General features: G+C 37.4%; 1 protein-coding gene across 1 annotated transcript in view; it reads left to right on the forward strand.

Moving 5' to 3' along the window:
• LOC143442566 (uncharacterized) overlaps positions 1-16,606 on the forward strand; it is a 101,240-nt gene that overhangs the window by 41,812 nt on the left and 42,822 nt on the right. The window contains exons 12-13 of the mRNA XM_076935278.1: positions 7,197-7,269; positions 8,638-8,835. Coding sequence (XP_076791393.1) covers positions 7,197-7,269; positions 8,638-8,835 — 271 coding nt within the window. The remainder of the gene's footprint in view (positions 1-7,196; positions 7,270-8,637; positions 8,836-16,606) is intronic.

Here is a 16,606-nt window from a genome sequence, read left to right on the forward strand (position 1 = left end):
TCCCAGATTGGCAGCTTAGACCCTGGGAACTCTGGTTGGTTGGTACTGTTGCTCTCCACATGGGGCCTCAAACCCCTTCAGCTCCTTCAGTTTTCTCTCTAACTCCCCATTGGGAACTTCATGATTAGTTTAATGGTTGGCTGTGAGCATCCACCTCTGTATATGTCAGGCTCTGGCAAATCTCTAAGGAGACAGGTATATCAGTGGGAATTTTGATGGGGATTGAATTGAATCTGTAGATTGCTTTTGGCAAGATGGCCATTTTTACTATATTAATCCTGCCAATCCAGGAGCATGGGAGATCTTTCCATCTTCTGAGATCTTCAATTTCTTTCTTCAGAGACTTGAAGTTCTTGTCATACAGATCTTTCACTTGCTTGGTTAGAGTCACACCAAGATATTTTATATTATTTGTGACTACTGTGAAGGGTGTCATTTTCTTAATTTCTTTCCCCAGCCTGTTTATCCTTTGAATAGAGGAAGGTTACTGATTTGTTTGAGTTAATTTTATATCTAGGCACTTTGCTGAAGTTTTAAAATCAGGTTTAAGAGTTCTCTGGTGGAGGTTTTGGGGTCATTTAAGTATACTATCATATCATCTGCAAATACTGATATTTTGACTTCTTTCTTTCCTATTTGTATCTCTTTGACTTCCTTTTGTTGTCTAATTGCTCTGGCTGGGACTTCCAGTACTATATTGAATAGGTAGGGAGAGAGTGGGCAGCCTTGTCTAGTCCGTGATCTTAGTGGGATTGCTTCAAGTTTCTCTCCATTTAGTTTGATGTTGGCTATTGGCTTGCTGTATATTGCTTTTACTATGTTTAGATATGGGCCTTGAATTCCTAAGCTTTCCAAGACTTTTTAACATGAAGGGATGTTGAATTTTGTCAAATGCTTTCTCAGCGTCTAGTGAGATGATCATGTGGTTTTTTTCTTTGAGTTTATTTATGTAGTGGATTACATTGATGGATTTTTGTATATTGAACCATCTCTGCATTTCTGGGATAAAGCCCACTTGATCATGATGGATGATTGTTTTGATGTGTTCTTGGATTCATTTTGTGAGAATTTTACTGAGTATTTTTGCATTGATATTCATAAGGGAGATTGGTCTGAAGTTCTCTTTCTTTGTTGAGTCTGTGTGGTTTATGTATGAGGGTAATTGTGGCTTCATAGAATGGATTGGGTAGTGTTTCTTCTGTTTCTATTTTGTGGAATAGTTAGTTTGAAGAGAATTGGTATTAGGTCTTTCTTGAAGGTCTGATAGAATTCTGCACTAAAACCATCTGGTCCTGAGCTTTTTTTTGGGGGGGGGGGAAAGACTTTTAATGACTGCTTCTATTTCTTTAGGAGTTATGGGACTATTTAGATGGTTCATCTGCTCCTGAATTAACTGTGGTACCTAGTATCTGTCTAGAAAATTGTTCATTTCATCCAGATTTTCCAGGTTTTTTTTTTTTTTTTTTTTTTTTTTTTTTTTTTTTTTTTTTTTTTTTTTTTTTTTTGAGAATAGGCTTTTGTAGTAGGATCTGATGATTTTTTTTGAATTTCCTCAGTTTCTGTTGTTATGTCTCCCTTTTCAGTTCTGAGTTTTATTAATTTGGATATTTTGGAAAAGGTACCATGAGGTGCTGAGAAAAAGGTATATTGTTTTGTTTTAGGATGAAATGTTCTATAGATATCTGTTAAATCCATTTGTTTCATAACTTCTGTTAGTTTTGCTGTGTCTCTGTTTAGTTTATTTCCATGATCTGTCCATTTCTGAGAGTGGGGTGTTGAAGTCCCCTATTATTATTGTGTGAGGTGCAGTTTGTGCTTTGAGCTTCAGTAAGGTTTCTTTTATGTACGTGAGTGCCCTTGTATTTAGAGCATAGATGTTCAGAATTGAGAGTTTATTTTGGTAGATTTTTCTTTTGATGAGTATGAAGTGTTTTTGATAACTTTTGGTTGAAAGTTGATTTTATTTGATATTAGAATGGCTACTTCAGGTTTTTTCTTGGGACCATTTGCTTGGAAAATTGTTTTTCAGCCTTTTACTCTGAGGTAGTGTCTGTCTTTGTCACTGAGGTATGTTTACTGTATGCAGCAAAATGCTAGGTCCTGTTTATGTATTCAATCTGTTAGTCTATGTCTTTTTATTGGGAAATTGAGACCATTGATGTTAAGAGATATTAAGAAAAAGTTATTGTTGTTTCCTGTTATTTTTCTTACTAGAGGTGGAATTATGTATGTATGGCTATCTTCTTTTGGGTTTGTTGGAAGATTACTTTCTTGCTTTTTTTAGGTTGTAGTTTCCCTCCTTGTGTTAGAGTTTTCCATCTATTATTCTTGTAGGGCTGAATTTGTGGAAAGATTATTGTGTAAATTTGGTTTTGTCATGGAATATCTTGGTTTCTCCATCTATAGTGATTGAGAGTTTTGCTGGGCATAGTAGTCTGGGCTGGCATTTGTGTTCTCTTAAGGTCTGTATGATATCAGGCCAAGATCTTCTGGCCTTTATGGTCTCTGGTGAGAATTCTGGTGTAATTCTGATAGGTCTGTCTTTATAAGTTACTTGACCTTTTTCTTTTACTGATTTTAATATTCTTTGTTTGTTTTGTACATTTGATGTTTTGATTATTATGTGACAGGAGGGATTTCTCTTCTGGTCTAGGCTATTTGGAGTTCTGTAGACTTCTTGTATATTTATGGGCATCTCTTTCTTTCGGTTAGGAATATTTTCTTCTATAATTTTGTTGAAGATATTTACTGGCCCTTTGAGTTGGGAATCTTCACTCTTATTTATACTTGTTATCCTTAGGTTTGGTCTTCTCATTGTGTCCTGGATTTCCTGGATGTTTTGGGTTAGGAGCTTTTTGCATTTTGCATTTTCATTGACACTTGTGTCAGTGTTTTCTGTGGTATCTTCTGCACATGAGATTCTCTCTTCTATCTCTTGTATTGTGTTGGTGATGCTCGAATCCATGACTCCTGATCTTTTTCCTAGGTTTTCTGTCTCCTGTATAGTCTCCCTTTGTGATTTCTCTATTGTTTCTACTTTAATTCTTATGTCCTGGATGGTTTTGTCCAATTTCTTCACCTGTTTGGTTGTGTTTTCTTGTAATTTTTAAAGGGATTTTTGTGTTTCCTCTTTAAGGGCTTCTACCTGTCTACCTGTGTTATCCTGTATTTTTTGAGGGAGTTATTTATGTTTTTCTTAATGTCCTGTATCATCATAGTGAGAAGTTGCCCTGGCCATCAGGGTGGTGAACAGGGTCTGGTGGGGATCACCTGAAAGAGATAAAGGTGAATGCAAAGAATTATGGCTTGTCTAGAGTCTGATCAAACCATTATTTTAATTTTTTCCACACAGGGGTTATATAAACATAGAGGCAGAATGTGGGGAAGGGGATGACGCAGAAGTGTAGGTGTTCTCAGGAGGAGTACAAATATCTTCCAGAACAGGGTTTTGGCTGGGTGAAGAAGCAGGGAACAGAGTCACTATGACTCTGTCTAAGATTCATTTGTTCTTATCTAAGCTGGTACTTTCCACCAAGGCTACCTATACACAAGACCTATGACTATTTATTCTTATCCAGGCTGGTAATTTTCCACTAAGGCTGCCTGTTTACAAGATCTATAGCTATCTGTTGTAGGGTCAGTGTTTTCCCACAGAGACCAAGACTTTGTGTTAGCAGGCATGTATGGCCGACTCAGGACCATGGCTGATTTAGACCTTCAGTGTATAAGCAAGGTTGCTCTCAACAAGAAGTGATTTAAAATCTGAATCCTGCTTTTCCTGTGTGATAGGGTGTCCAGGACTTGCTATGGTGGGAGAACTGGGTTCTTATGAAGCCAGGTAACCTTGGTTTCTGTTGCCTATATTCTTGTGCTTGCCTTTCACCATCTGGTTAATTCTAGTGCTACCTGCGCTCACTGACTGACTGGAACCTGACTTTCAAGTTATCTTGCTTGTGTCAGAACTCCTCAGAGTCCAGATGTATCTGTGATCCTGTGATTCTGAGCTCCTGGGTCAAAGAGCTCCTGGGATTCAGGCTGCCTCTGGGATCCTAAAATCCCATGATCCTGGGTGTGTTAGAACTCCTGGGAGTCCAGCTTCCTCATCTTCTCTGAGTGCAGTGGATTCTCCTCTGCTCTTAGTACAGTGGTTCCTCTAGGATGGGTTAGGATATGGTGTCTTCATGGAAGCAGACTAGCTAGGAGTTTGCCCCAGAAAAAAGGACTGAAAGTAGCAGTGATTAAGAAGAGACCAGCATCAGGATGTGAAAATTTCTGGGAAGCCTTTTCTGAAAGCACAAAGACACTGTATTCCAGAGACAGTCAAGGTTGTACCTTGTGCTGCAGCTGTACTTGGTAATATGTAAGAGTAACCTAGGTGCTACTGGTTTTGAAGGGATGAAAGGGTCATGAAGAACAGCTGAGGCTTGGCACTTTGAGAGGCCATGGAAGGCCACTGGTGAAGGTGTGTAGCCCCAGTTGCAGTTGACAACCCAGGACTGAAGGGGTTATACAAAGTAGTTGATGCTTGGCACTATGAAGACAGCCTATGAGAGGCTATTGGTGAAGCCTAGTTGCAGCAGAAGACCCCAGTGTACTGGAGTTGCCAGTACCATGGGATGATCACCAAGGACAGAAGCAGCTATGGAGTTGATCAACCTAAGCTTAGAGTGTTACAGAGGGTAGAGCTGGAGAAGTGAAGCCAGCCCTTCATAGGACCCCAGAGGATCATGTGTGGATCCCAGACATTGAAACAAGAAGTTGTAATGTTGAAGTTGCCTTGGAGACCTTAAGATATTAGAGATACCAGAGCTGTGGGCTATCTGCTGAGGAAAGCTGCTAAAAGGGATTGGAACCAACTTAGCAGAAAGAAGTTTGTTGCAGTCAACCAAGATGAAAAGGGAGTTGGAGATCTGAAGAGTGCTTTGACATCAGACATGGAGATGCAGAGTCTGAAGTTTCCCCAGCTGTTTTTCTGTCTTGCTTTGAGGATTACAGTTAAATAATTTGATAAATCTCAGAAGAGACCTTGAACTTTGGACTTTTAAACTTGTTGAGGCTCCTATGGACTATAGGAACTCTGGAAGTTGAACTAAATGTATTTTGTATGGCCCCCATAGACTCATATGTTTGAACATGACTATGTAGGCCAGGGAGTGGAATGTGATGGTTTGGATATGCTCAGCCCAGGGAGTGGCTCTGTTAGAAGGTATGGCCCCATTGAAGTAGGTGTGTCACTGTGGGTGTGGGCTTTAAACCCTCATTCTAGCTGCCTGGAAGTCAGTATTCTGCTTGCAGCCTTAAGATGAAGCTGTAGAACTCTCAGCTCCTTCTTCACCATGCCTGCTTGGATGCTGCCATGTTTCTGCCTTGATGATAATGGACTGAACCTCTGAACCTGTAAGCCAGTCCCAGTTAAATATTGTTCCTGTAAGAGTGTCCTTTGCCATGGTGTCTGTTCACAGCAGTAAAACCCTAACTAAGACAACATCCTTGTTTTTAATTGTTTTATTGGGAATCCTAAAGTTCAAACACGTGAAAGAAACTTGGGTAAACACAGCATGTGTCAGAAATGGAATTTGTACTCTAGCTCTAGTTGTAAAAGAGGTAGTCTTTTTATTTATTCACAAGTATGTGGATATTTAGTAATAAAATAGGAGAGCACGAGTAGTAAGGCTCATGGAAGAGGGTGAGTGTGGAAATAGTGAGTTAATCTAGTAAAGGAGGATGGAAATGAATTTATAGTTGATAGTGAGGATTGAAGAACATTAGTTTGGGTAGTAGTGAGGGTTTTGGAGATGAGATAAAAATAGCAGTGTATGACAGATATGACAGTGATAATACTAAAATTCAGATCTAGAGATACTAAAATTATTGCAAAAACTCATTAAAATAAAAAATTGGAGACTCCTGAAAATGCTGTTGCTATTTAGTCTGGTCAATTGGAGGACCTGAAAATATCATGGTATCTCTTGAAAAGTACCAGTTTGGGGCTGAGGAGAGAGACCCGTTAATAAAGTGAGTTTCTATAAATAGGAGGTACTGAGTTTAATCTCAGCACACACATAAAAACACAGGCATGATTTCACATGCTTGTGTCTATCCATCATTGAGGAGGCAGAGTTATGGTTATTCCTTATGGCTTGCTGAAAAATCAAACTAGAAGAATTGATTTGTCTCCTGTTTAAGTGACATACCATTGTGTGGTGGATGGAATCCAAGGAGGAAGAACACTGATGTCCCCTGTCCTACACACACACACACACACACACACACACACACACACACACACACTAGCACACGCGCACATATATTCACATATGCAGTCTCCCCACAAAGATGTTAACATAATTTGAATCCCTTACAGGGGTCTCTATAGCAGATATGCTTGTGGTACTTGATATTCCTTTATCAATTTACATAAATAAGGCACTTAATCTTTACTGAGGTATAGACAATAGACAGGACACATAGAGCAGCTTAGTTTTCAACAAGAGTTAGCCATTGGAGAAGACACAGCCAGTTTTCTATCTTGTTTTAAGCAATGGATTTATTTCAGTTTAGATAGCAAACATATATACTTGTTAGGGAAATTATCAGTTCAAACTTTAAGACAAGTAATTTATACAGGCAAAAGTCAATACATTGGCAATTAATCTCTTGTCTCTGTCTCTGTCTGTTTCTCTTTCTCTGTGTTACATATATTTGTGTGCAAGCTTGGAGGTAAGAGGAGGATATTGGTGTCTTGTTCTATCAATCTTTACATTGTCCAATTGATGTAAAGTGTCTCATTGAACCTGGAGCTTTACTTGAAGTCAAGAAGTCTCCATGATCCCCCCTTTCTGTGCCACCAACAGTACTGGGGTTATACAAGAGCATGCCCAAGTATTTATGCATATGTTGAGGATTCAAACTCAGGTTGATGTGTGTGAGCAGCAAGCACTCTTATTTTCTGAGCCATTTCTTAATATGATGACTTTTTAAAAAATTAGAATAGGAATTAGTCTTTCTCGAATGTTTTATACATTGAGATAAACTCAATGTATAAAGTAAGAGAACCAAAAGCTTTAATAAAACACCTGTTAACTTTCAATTATGTAAATATGTGGAAACATCACTCAATATATGGGTAATGGATATTTCACCAGAATTGTTCAAATGACAAAACCCACCCATTACTGTATGTTTTTATTTTAAAGGTTCCCTGACAAACCTGACCCTGATATTCTTGGGCCTACAATAGAGGATAATGACAGCATTTCCATTATACAGGTAAATACTAGTTTGTGCAATTTATTTTCTTACCAATTTTGTTAAAGTTAGAGTAGTCTACCTATCTCAGTTTTAAATGGAAAGGTGGTTAGAGAAAACTATTTTGTAGATGTGGAACTTTCCATAAATTCCAAGTAAGCAGAAAGTTTTAGTAGCTAGTGGTATCTAAAAAAGAGAAAGGCCTGTAAACACATAGTGAGTGGAAGATTGAGTGCAGTTCTTCAATAAAAGAATACTTCTGATGTTTTGCCAAGGGTGATTTGCAGGAATAAATATACATTAGAATGAATACAGTTTAATGAGTCCAGTTATTTTAATGATCCAGGAATCTCCCAGGAGCCTTTACCTTCAGCATACATGCAAGTAGGTTTTTTCTTCCCTTGGACACTCCTATTTCAGTATTGTAGATGAGAGCATCACCTCTGTTTCCATCTTTGCATCTGTATTTAGATTAACAAAGATTGTGTAAATTTAGCTATTTGTAATCTCTTAATTAGCATTATAAAGAATTTGTACTGTGTTTCCTATTTGATTCCACTAAGATTATGTTTAAAATTCTTCATCCAGTTACACAATTTCTCCAGTTTTCTCCAATTAGTCACCCGTTTTGGAAGTGATGATTCATACACCATAGTAACATTTTAATTTTTGATATTTTGTTTTGCATTTTGAGATATTATAAACTTACACTCTTTGTGCCAAATTTTAGGTTTTGAAATATTAGAAGGCTTTTATTTAGATAATGCATATTCACTTTAAAGCGACTTCATAACCATGAACTACTAGAGGTGTTTGTTACCTGGAATCTCAAAGTGGGGTTTACTGAATTATAAGTTACATTTTTAATAATTTTTGAATGTGGATAATGAACAAACATGTTTCTAAACCAATTTCACAGGTGCTATGATATGGACAACACTAGTAATTAAATCACTGTTTAATTGTTTAAAGAAAAATATAAATGAAAAATAATGTGCATTTATATTTCAGAATCATAAAAGAAGACAGAGATTGATGAAAATGGAGCTATTAATATTAACAATCATTTTGTACAGGGTTTGGAAGCTTTGAAACATAATGAATTAAGTTTAGTCTAAACTACAATGACAAGGCCAAGATTCTCAGTTCATGATTTTCTTGTATTCTAGGCTGGCATAAATATTTTTACTTGTTAATGATGTTCTTATAATAGGTGAATAGATAAACATATTTGAAGACATTTCATTATTTTTGTTTTTACATTTTGTGTGTCAATACCTGTAACTATGAAGGAATAAGGAAGTATTGAAAACATGCCTCTCCACTCCTTCAAAAAAGTTAATTTTGGAACGAAAGTAAGAAAGTTAATTCTCTATTTTTCCATTACAGAAAATATCTAAGGAAATGAATATAAATAACACTGAGTGTACCTCTATAAAAACTTCATCAAGGTTTTTACAACAGAGCAAGCTTGTCAGAAGAAGGGTAGAGAACAGAGCTCGAACACTTATAGGAAGACATGAAGTTAACGTTTGTTCTCAAGGGGAGCCACTACCTATTACCTCTGAAGGACAAACACCCATAAAGGTAAGTTCCACTAATTTGGGAAGTGACATACTTGCTTGTGTGTGTGTGCATGTGCGTGTGTTTATGTCTGCAGTATTGCAGATGATATCATAAAAGAGGAGCCCAGCCTCAAACATGCCCTGTACCTCCTTCACACCTTCATTCCTGGAAATAAAAATAAGTTAAGCTATGGAAATAAAAATTCAGAAAGTGAACATACTTTTAACACAAGCCAGGAGAAGTCATCAAAATACAGGTAATAAATAATAAAGACTCCTAGAGTAGTTACAGTTAACATGAAAATAATCAACATGTTTGTGATTTAGATTTATATATTTTATGTACAAGAATGTTTTGCCTGCATTCTATCTGTGTACTATGTTTGTGTCCATTGCCCACAGAGGTCAAATAGGTGCATCTTATGCCCAGAAATCGGACTTACAGGTGATGGTCAGCTGCCATATGGAGGCTGATGAATTGAACCCAGTTTCTCTGCAAAAGCTGCAAGTGTTCTAAACCACTGAGCTATACCTTGGCCCCCAGAACAAATATGTTTGATATACAAATGATTACAGTATAAGTGAAGATATAAGAAGTAGAAATAAGTAACCATTCTTAGAATTTTTGTTAAACTCTTGGAGCCTTGGCGTCATTATCTTGCTGGTTTTTTTTTTTTTTTTTTTTTTTGTGAGAGTAATGATATTTATTTTTATTCCCTTTTGACTATATGGTAGAAAACCAATTGATATTTGAAATTTAACATTGATTATACCTTTTTTTTTCCCATTTTTTAATTGGATATTTTATTTACACTTCAGATGCCATCCCCTTTCCCCATCCCCCCCCCTTAGAAAACCCCTATCCCATGCTCCCTTTTCCTTTTTGCACTTATACATTTTTTAAAAAAATGTTAATCAAAGGCTTTATAAGTTTGGTATTGCTCAATCAGAGGTGTAAACCACTACCCAACTTAGATATATCAACTATCTTTGACTGATGGAGATACATGAACATCTGCCTCCCTGTCTCCCCCCTCTTTCTCTCTCTCATCACCTAGCTTCTCCTCTCCTTCTTCTCCTCCTCTTCTTACTCCTTCTCTTCCTGTCAGTACTCCTCCCACCTTAGCTCCTCCTACATATCACCCTTCCTGTTAAAATGAAACTTTTCTCTCAAAATACAATTAGAGCATAATTATGCCAATTTGTACCAGTGAGGTACAAGATAGTCCCAATACCCAGTCCATCATTTTGTTGACTAACCAGAACCTCTGTCGTCTCTCCTAACTAAAACACTTAGTTCTGAACCTGGCTTTTTCCTTGGCTTTAGGATGAATGTCAGCTGAAGACCATCCACTCAAATCTTTTCTCTCAAGGTAAATAGCCAGGATTGGCTATGAGACTATAAGTTTTCAACCCCATCAGAAATCCAGAATGACTGAGTTAACTATAATTGTGAGAAGCACAAAGCATAGCTTCTAAAACTTAGCCAATTTATAGAGACCTCTGAACATCTGGACACTCCCTCTACTACAAAATGTTGGAGCATCTGTTCTTCTGCCTTCTGGCCCAGGATCATCTGATAGACCTTGGTGCTGCAGAATTATTAAGGGCTGATTACTCTGTCTAGGCAGATATAATCAGTCGACTATTCTGCAAGTGTGTCCTTTTCTGGACAGTAATTTGTCTGTGGAAGGAAAGAGGAAATTCTTGTCTAGTGGCTGTCTCACCACAACTGGAGTAACTCCAAAGGTGCTCAATTTCTTCTTAGAATCCACGACAAGAAGCTGTCAGGAGCAGACAGGTCTCTAATCAAAATAAACATTAATACGGAAATGTTTGTCACGTCAATTCTGTGGATTTCTGATGTTTTGAAAACCAACTATCCATGTAAGGTAATCTGGACTGTTGTTTGTTAACTCCACTCAGCTATTTCTAAATAAAACATAGAAAACACCCTAACAATAAGCTCCAAGCCATGAATTTGCTATAGTCCCTTAACTCACAGGCTGACCATCTCAAATCAGTTAAAAAAGTTAAAGAAGGACTGGGTCTAAGCCTTGTATTCTTAAATGTGTTATACTGGTACAATGCCTATGAGAGTAACAATATTAATCTCACTTTTATATCAATAAGAAGCTCACACCAATGAAAACTTTAAAATTTGTAATCAAAGTAAATTGGTGCCATTTAAGAATTTATATCTTCATCTTAATAATAATTGTACAGATTTCTACTAATAGGTTATGGCTATGCAATAAATCCTAGCTAATCCTCACTAGTCCCACAAAACCACTACTTTTCCCTAGAAAGACAGCCCAACATTTACCACCTTAGTCCCCAAGCCCAGGGAATAGGGGAGCTGACTCTTCATTAGCTTCTTCAAGCTGATTATGGGCATTGAGATATTAGAAGAGGAGTGGGAGTAAGAGTAAATTGATAAGCCTCTGATGCTGTGTTCACTGTATCCAGATGGAATTCCAGGACCTCAGAGGTTTGAGCAGTTCTGCTCAAACTGTCTTGTTGACAGTGTCCTTAGCTTTACAGAAGCTTTTCAATTTGATGAGGTCCCATTTGTTGATTCTTGATCTTAGAGCATAAGCCATTGGTGTTCTGTTCAGGAACTTTTCCCCTGTGCCTAGGTATTCGAGGGTCTTCCCCAACTTCTCTTCTATTAGTTTCAGTGTATCTGGCTTTATGTGAAGGTCCTTTATCCACTTGGAGTTGAGCTTTGTACAAGGGGATAAGAATGGATTAATTTGCATTTTTCTACATGCTGACTTCCAGTTGAGCCAGCACCACTTGTTGAAAATGCTGACCTTTTCCCACTGGATGGATTTAGCTCCCTTGTCAGAGATCAAGTGACCATAGGTGTGCAGGTTCATTTCTGGGTCTTCAGTTCTATTCCATTGATCTTACTGTCTGTCTCTGTACCAATACCATGCAGTTTTTGTTTTTGTTTTTTTTTTTTTTTTATCACTACTGCTCTGTAGTACAGTTTGAGGTCAGGGATGGTGATTCCCTCAGAAGTTCTTTTATTGTTGAGAATAGTTTTTGCTATCCTAGGTTTTTTGTTATTCCAAATGAATTTGTAAATTGCTCTTTCTATCCCTATGAAGAATTTATTTGGAATTTTGATGGGTATTGCATTGAATCTGTAGATTGCTTTTGGCAGGATGGCCATTTTTACTAAGTTAATCCTGCCAATCCAGGAGCATGGGAGATCTTTCCATCATCTGACATCTTCCTCGATTTCTTTCTTCAGAGACTTGAAGTTCTTGTCATACAGATCTTTCACTTGCTTTGTTAGATTCACTCCAAGATATTTTATTTTATTTGTGGCTATTGTGAAGGGTGTCATTTCCCTAATTTCTTTCTCAGCCTGTTTATACTTTGAATAGAGGAAGGCAATAGGAAGCTGGGCCCGTTATACATACATTTAATCCCAGCACTCAGGAGACAGAGGCAGCCATGTCTCTGTGAGTGCAAAGACAGCCTAGTCTAATTTGTTTGGCAGAATAGAAGGCAATGTACATATGTGCCATTACATAAATGTGGTTTCAGAAACTCAAGCCAGTCCCGGTGTTTCCCTCTCTTCTTGCTGCCTGATGATCTGGACATGGACCTCTCAACTGCCTCTCCAGCACTGTAAGCCTGAGTGCTTTCTGCAATGATGTCTAAACCTCTGAATCTCTAAGCTAGCACAAGTTAAATATTTTCCTTTATAAAAGTTGCTATGGTCATGGAGTCTCATCACAGCAATAAAGTCTTAACTAAGACAATATGTGGTTATATTTAGTAATATTTTGTCAAAGGGAACTTAGCAGGGAGATAGATCTCAAGTACTTTTAGTAAAAAAATATCAAGAACATCATCTGAGCCAATGACATGTTAGGTAAGATGTGGTTAACAACCTGTCTGTTGGCAGGCATCTTGTCCTCAATCCCTGCTGACTGAAGTACATACCATGTGTGTTCTTTTGTGTCTAGGTTACCTCACTCAGGATAATATTTTCTAGTTCCATCTATTTGGCTGCAAGGTTCATGAAGTCATTGTTTTCAGTAGCTGAGTAGTATTCCATTGTGTAAATGTACTATATTTTATGTATTCATTCTTCTTTGTATATATTATATATTAACCCTCTATCAGATGTGGAATTGGTAAAGATCTTTTCCCAATCTGTTGGTTGCTGTTTTGTCATATTTAAGGTGTCCTTTGCCTTACAGAAGCTTTGCAATTTTATGAGGTCCCATTTGTTGATTCTTGATCTTATAGTATAAGTCATTGGTGTTCTGTTCAGGAACTTCCCCCCTGTGGCCATGTGTTTGAGGCTTTTCTCCACTTTCTCTTGTATTAGCTTCAGTGTATCTGGTTTTATGTGAAAGTCCTTGATCCAATTGGACTTGAGGTTTGCATAAGGAGATAAGAATGGATTGATTTGCATTCTTCTCCATGTTGTCCTCCAGTTGAGCCAGCACCATTTGTTGAAAATAGTGTCTTTTTTCCACTGGATGGTTTTACCTCCTTTGTCAAAAGTGACCATAGACTGGGTCTTCAATTCTATTTCAATTTCATTGATCTTCCTGCATGTCTCTGTACCAATACCATGCAGTTTTTATTACTATTGCTCTGTAGTACAGCTTTAGGTCAGAGATGGTGATTCCCCTAGATGTTCTTTTATTGTTTTTGTTTTGTTATTGTTTTTGCTCTCCTGGATTTTTTATTATTCCAAATGAATTTGCAAATTAATCTTTCTAAGTCTATGAAGAATTGAGCTGGAATTTTGATGGGGATTGTTATGTCCTTCTTAAAGTCCTCTATCATCATCATGAGAAGTGATTTTAGATGTGAAACTTGGTTTTTCGGTGTGATGAGTTATCCAGGACTTGTTATATAGTGGGAGAACTGGGTTCTGATGATACCAAGTAACCTTGTTTTTTATTGCTTATGTTTTCTCACCATCTGGCTATTTCTGGTGCTACCTGCCCTTGCTGACTCTGACTACAGCCTGACCCTCCTGTGATCCTGGTTGTGTCAGAACTCCTCAGAGTCTCTGTGATCCTGTTATTCTGTGATCCTGAGATCCTGGGTGTGTCATAGCTCCTGGAAGTCAAGTTGCCTCTGGGATCCTGAAATCCTGTGATCCTGGGCAGGTTGGAGCACCTTGGAGTCAGCTTCCTCTGGGTGTTGTGGGATTGGGTGTGGAGCTAGTGCCTAAGTTCTGCTCAGGGCACCAGCTCAGACTAGAAGAAATCCATATCACTGGTTGGGCAGAGGTTCCTGAATCCATGGATCCTAGTCCATGCTGGTCCTAGTTACTCCTGGTGTTGGGGTAGATGTTGTGGCTTTCTAACTTATGATTCTGGGTGTGTTAGAGCACATGGGAGTTCAGCTTCCTCTGGGTGTTGTGGGACTGGGTGCAGAGCTAGCACTCAAGGTCTGCTCAGGGCACCAGCTCAGACTGGAAGGAACCTATAATTCATTTTTTTTTCAAACTTAATGTATACTTAGATTTGCTTATTCCAATCCAAACTGTGGTTTCTGTTTTGCTTCTATTTCAGGCTAATTTAAATAACACTGACTTTTCAATAAAAGTTTTGTGTTAATAGCTAAGCATTTACAGAGATATTTAGTTGTTAAATACTAATTTGTTTCTATTTTGATATGTCCATACCCTATGACTCTGAAGGATAATGTCATTTTAAAAACAAGTACTTCTAAATAAAAACAACAGAATGTTTGGCAATGAAATCAAGGAAACTAATAATTCACATTCTCATCTGTAGAATCTATCTCCAGACTCAGCAATAGAGATGTTTGATAGAGAATCTGTACCTTTAGGACTTTCTCCTGAGGACAATAGTGATGATATGTTGTTTGTGCAAAAGAATACTCAGGGTTACAGCCCCATCAAAAAAGAGACAACAAAGATGGCTTGTGGGCTCTCTGGAAAAAGTGAAATTAATGTTGTTCTTGAAGAAGAGCTACAACCTAGTACCTCTGAAGGGAAAGCACACTCTATGGTAAAACCCACTAATCTAAAAAGTGCTCTTCTATGTGAATAACCGTAACTTTTTAGAAAGTAGTTTGAGAACATGTCCATTTAGCAAGACAACACCATTAGCTTCCTTCCTACAGCCTGCGACTTACCAATCCACTGTCTTTTGGCCTGAGTTTCAGTACTAAGAATGACTTACTGCCTATGAAACAGGCCTCAAGTCCAATTCAAAACTGACTGAATATGTCCTCAATCTTTGTGCCACATTTACACCATTGTGCATTTTTGGTATCTTGGTTGAGAAGCATGTGGCTTCAGTTGCATGGCCTTACAGTTAGGTTATCTATTCTATTCCAGTGATCTCTGAATGTGTCTATGTCAGTACAATGGTGACTTTATTAACATGGCTCTGTAGAATAACTTGGAATCATATATGGTGACACTCTGAGCTCTGTTCATTTTACTTGGGATTATTCTGGTTATTCAGGGTCTTTGTGCTTCTATATGAAGATTAAAATTCTTTCCCCAATTTCTGTGAATAATTTCATTGGAATTTCAACTATAATTGCATTGAATCTGTAGATTGCTTCTGATAAAATAGCCATTTCTCACAGTGTTGAAATCTTCCAATCCATGACCATGAAAGATCTTTGCGTTTTCTAATGTTGTCCTTAATGTTTTCTCCCTTTGGTGTCTTGACATTTTCATTAATGAGGCCTCCTTGACATGCTTGGTTAGGCTTATTTCTAGATATGTTTTCTTGATCTATTTTGAATGTCTTTCTCAGCATGCCTGTATTGATATATAAAAAAGGCCACTCACTTTCTAAGATTATTATTTATTGTATTTGTATTATCTTTGCTTTTCTTGTAGTTTTATTTTTTGTTGTGTCTTGTCCTGATTTTAAGTATTAGTGTAATACTGGCTTCACAGAAAGGAATTTGGAAGAGCTTCTTATTTTTCTTCTTGCTTTTTTAAAAAAAAAATAATTTAAGAAGGATTAGATGTAAATCTTTGGAAATCTGGGTGGACTCTTGCTATAAATCCATCTGAATGTGGCTTTTTCTTTTCTTTTTTAGCCAAGAGGTTTTTGTTACTCTTTTAATATTTTCATTTCTATGGGTCCATTTAGGTTGTTGATCTCATTTTGGTTTAATTTTTTGGTAGTTTGGATGAATCTGGAAATTGGTGCAATTTTAGATTTTCTAACTTAATGGAGGACATGTTTTTAAAATAATTTGACCACCTACGTTTTTAGTTATTCTTATGTGTATTGGTCTTTTGCCTGCAAGTGTGTTTGTGTACCGTGTTCATATAGTACTCACAGAGGCAAAAAGAAAAAAAATGGCACCAATCCTCTGGTTTAGTAATAGACTATTGTGAGCTGGGAATGGAATCAACCCCCCAGAACTTCTGGAAAAGTCGTCAGTGCTCTTATCATCTGAGCACCAGAACTCATTAACTCATTATTTGAAAACATTCCTTTATTATATTCTGAATTTCTTGATGCCTGTTGTAATGTTTCCCAATTCACCTCCTTCCTTCTTTCAGTTTTTTTTTGTTTTTTGTTTTTTGTTTTTTTGTTTTTTTTTGTAAAGGTCTGTTGATTTATTTTCTTAAAGAACTAACTCTAGCCCGTTGGTGGTGCATGCCTTTAATCTGAGAATTCAGGATGCAGTGACGAGAAGATCTCAGAGTTCTAGGGCAGCCTGGTATACAGAGTGATTTTCAAGACAGCCAAGACTACATAGATAAATTCTGTTTTGAAAACAAACAAACAAACAAACAAACAAACAAT

Source organism: Arvicanthis niloticus, chromosome 6 (assembly GCF_011762505.2).
Source record: "Arvicanthis niloticus isolate mArvNil1 chromosome 6, mArvNil1.pat.X, whole genome shotgun sequence".
In the NCBI taxonomy this organism is placed as follows: Eukaryota; Metazoa; Chordata; class Mammalia; order Rodentia; family Muridae; genus Arvicanthis; species Arvicanthis niloticus.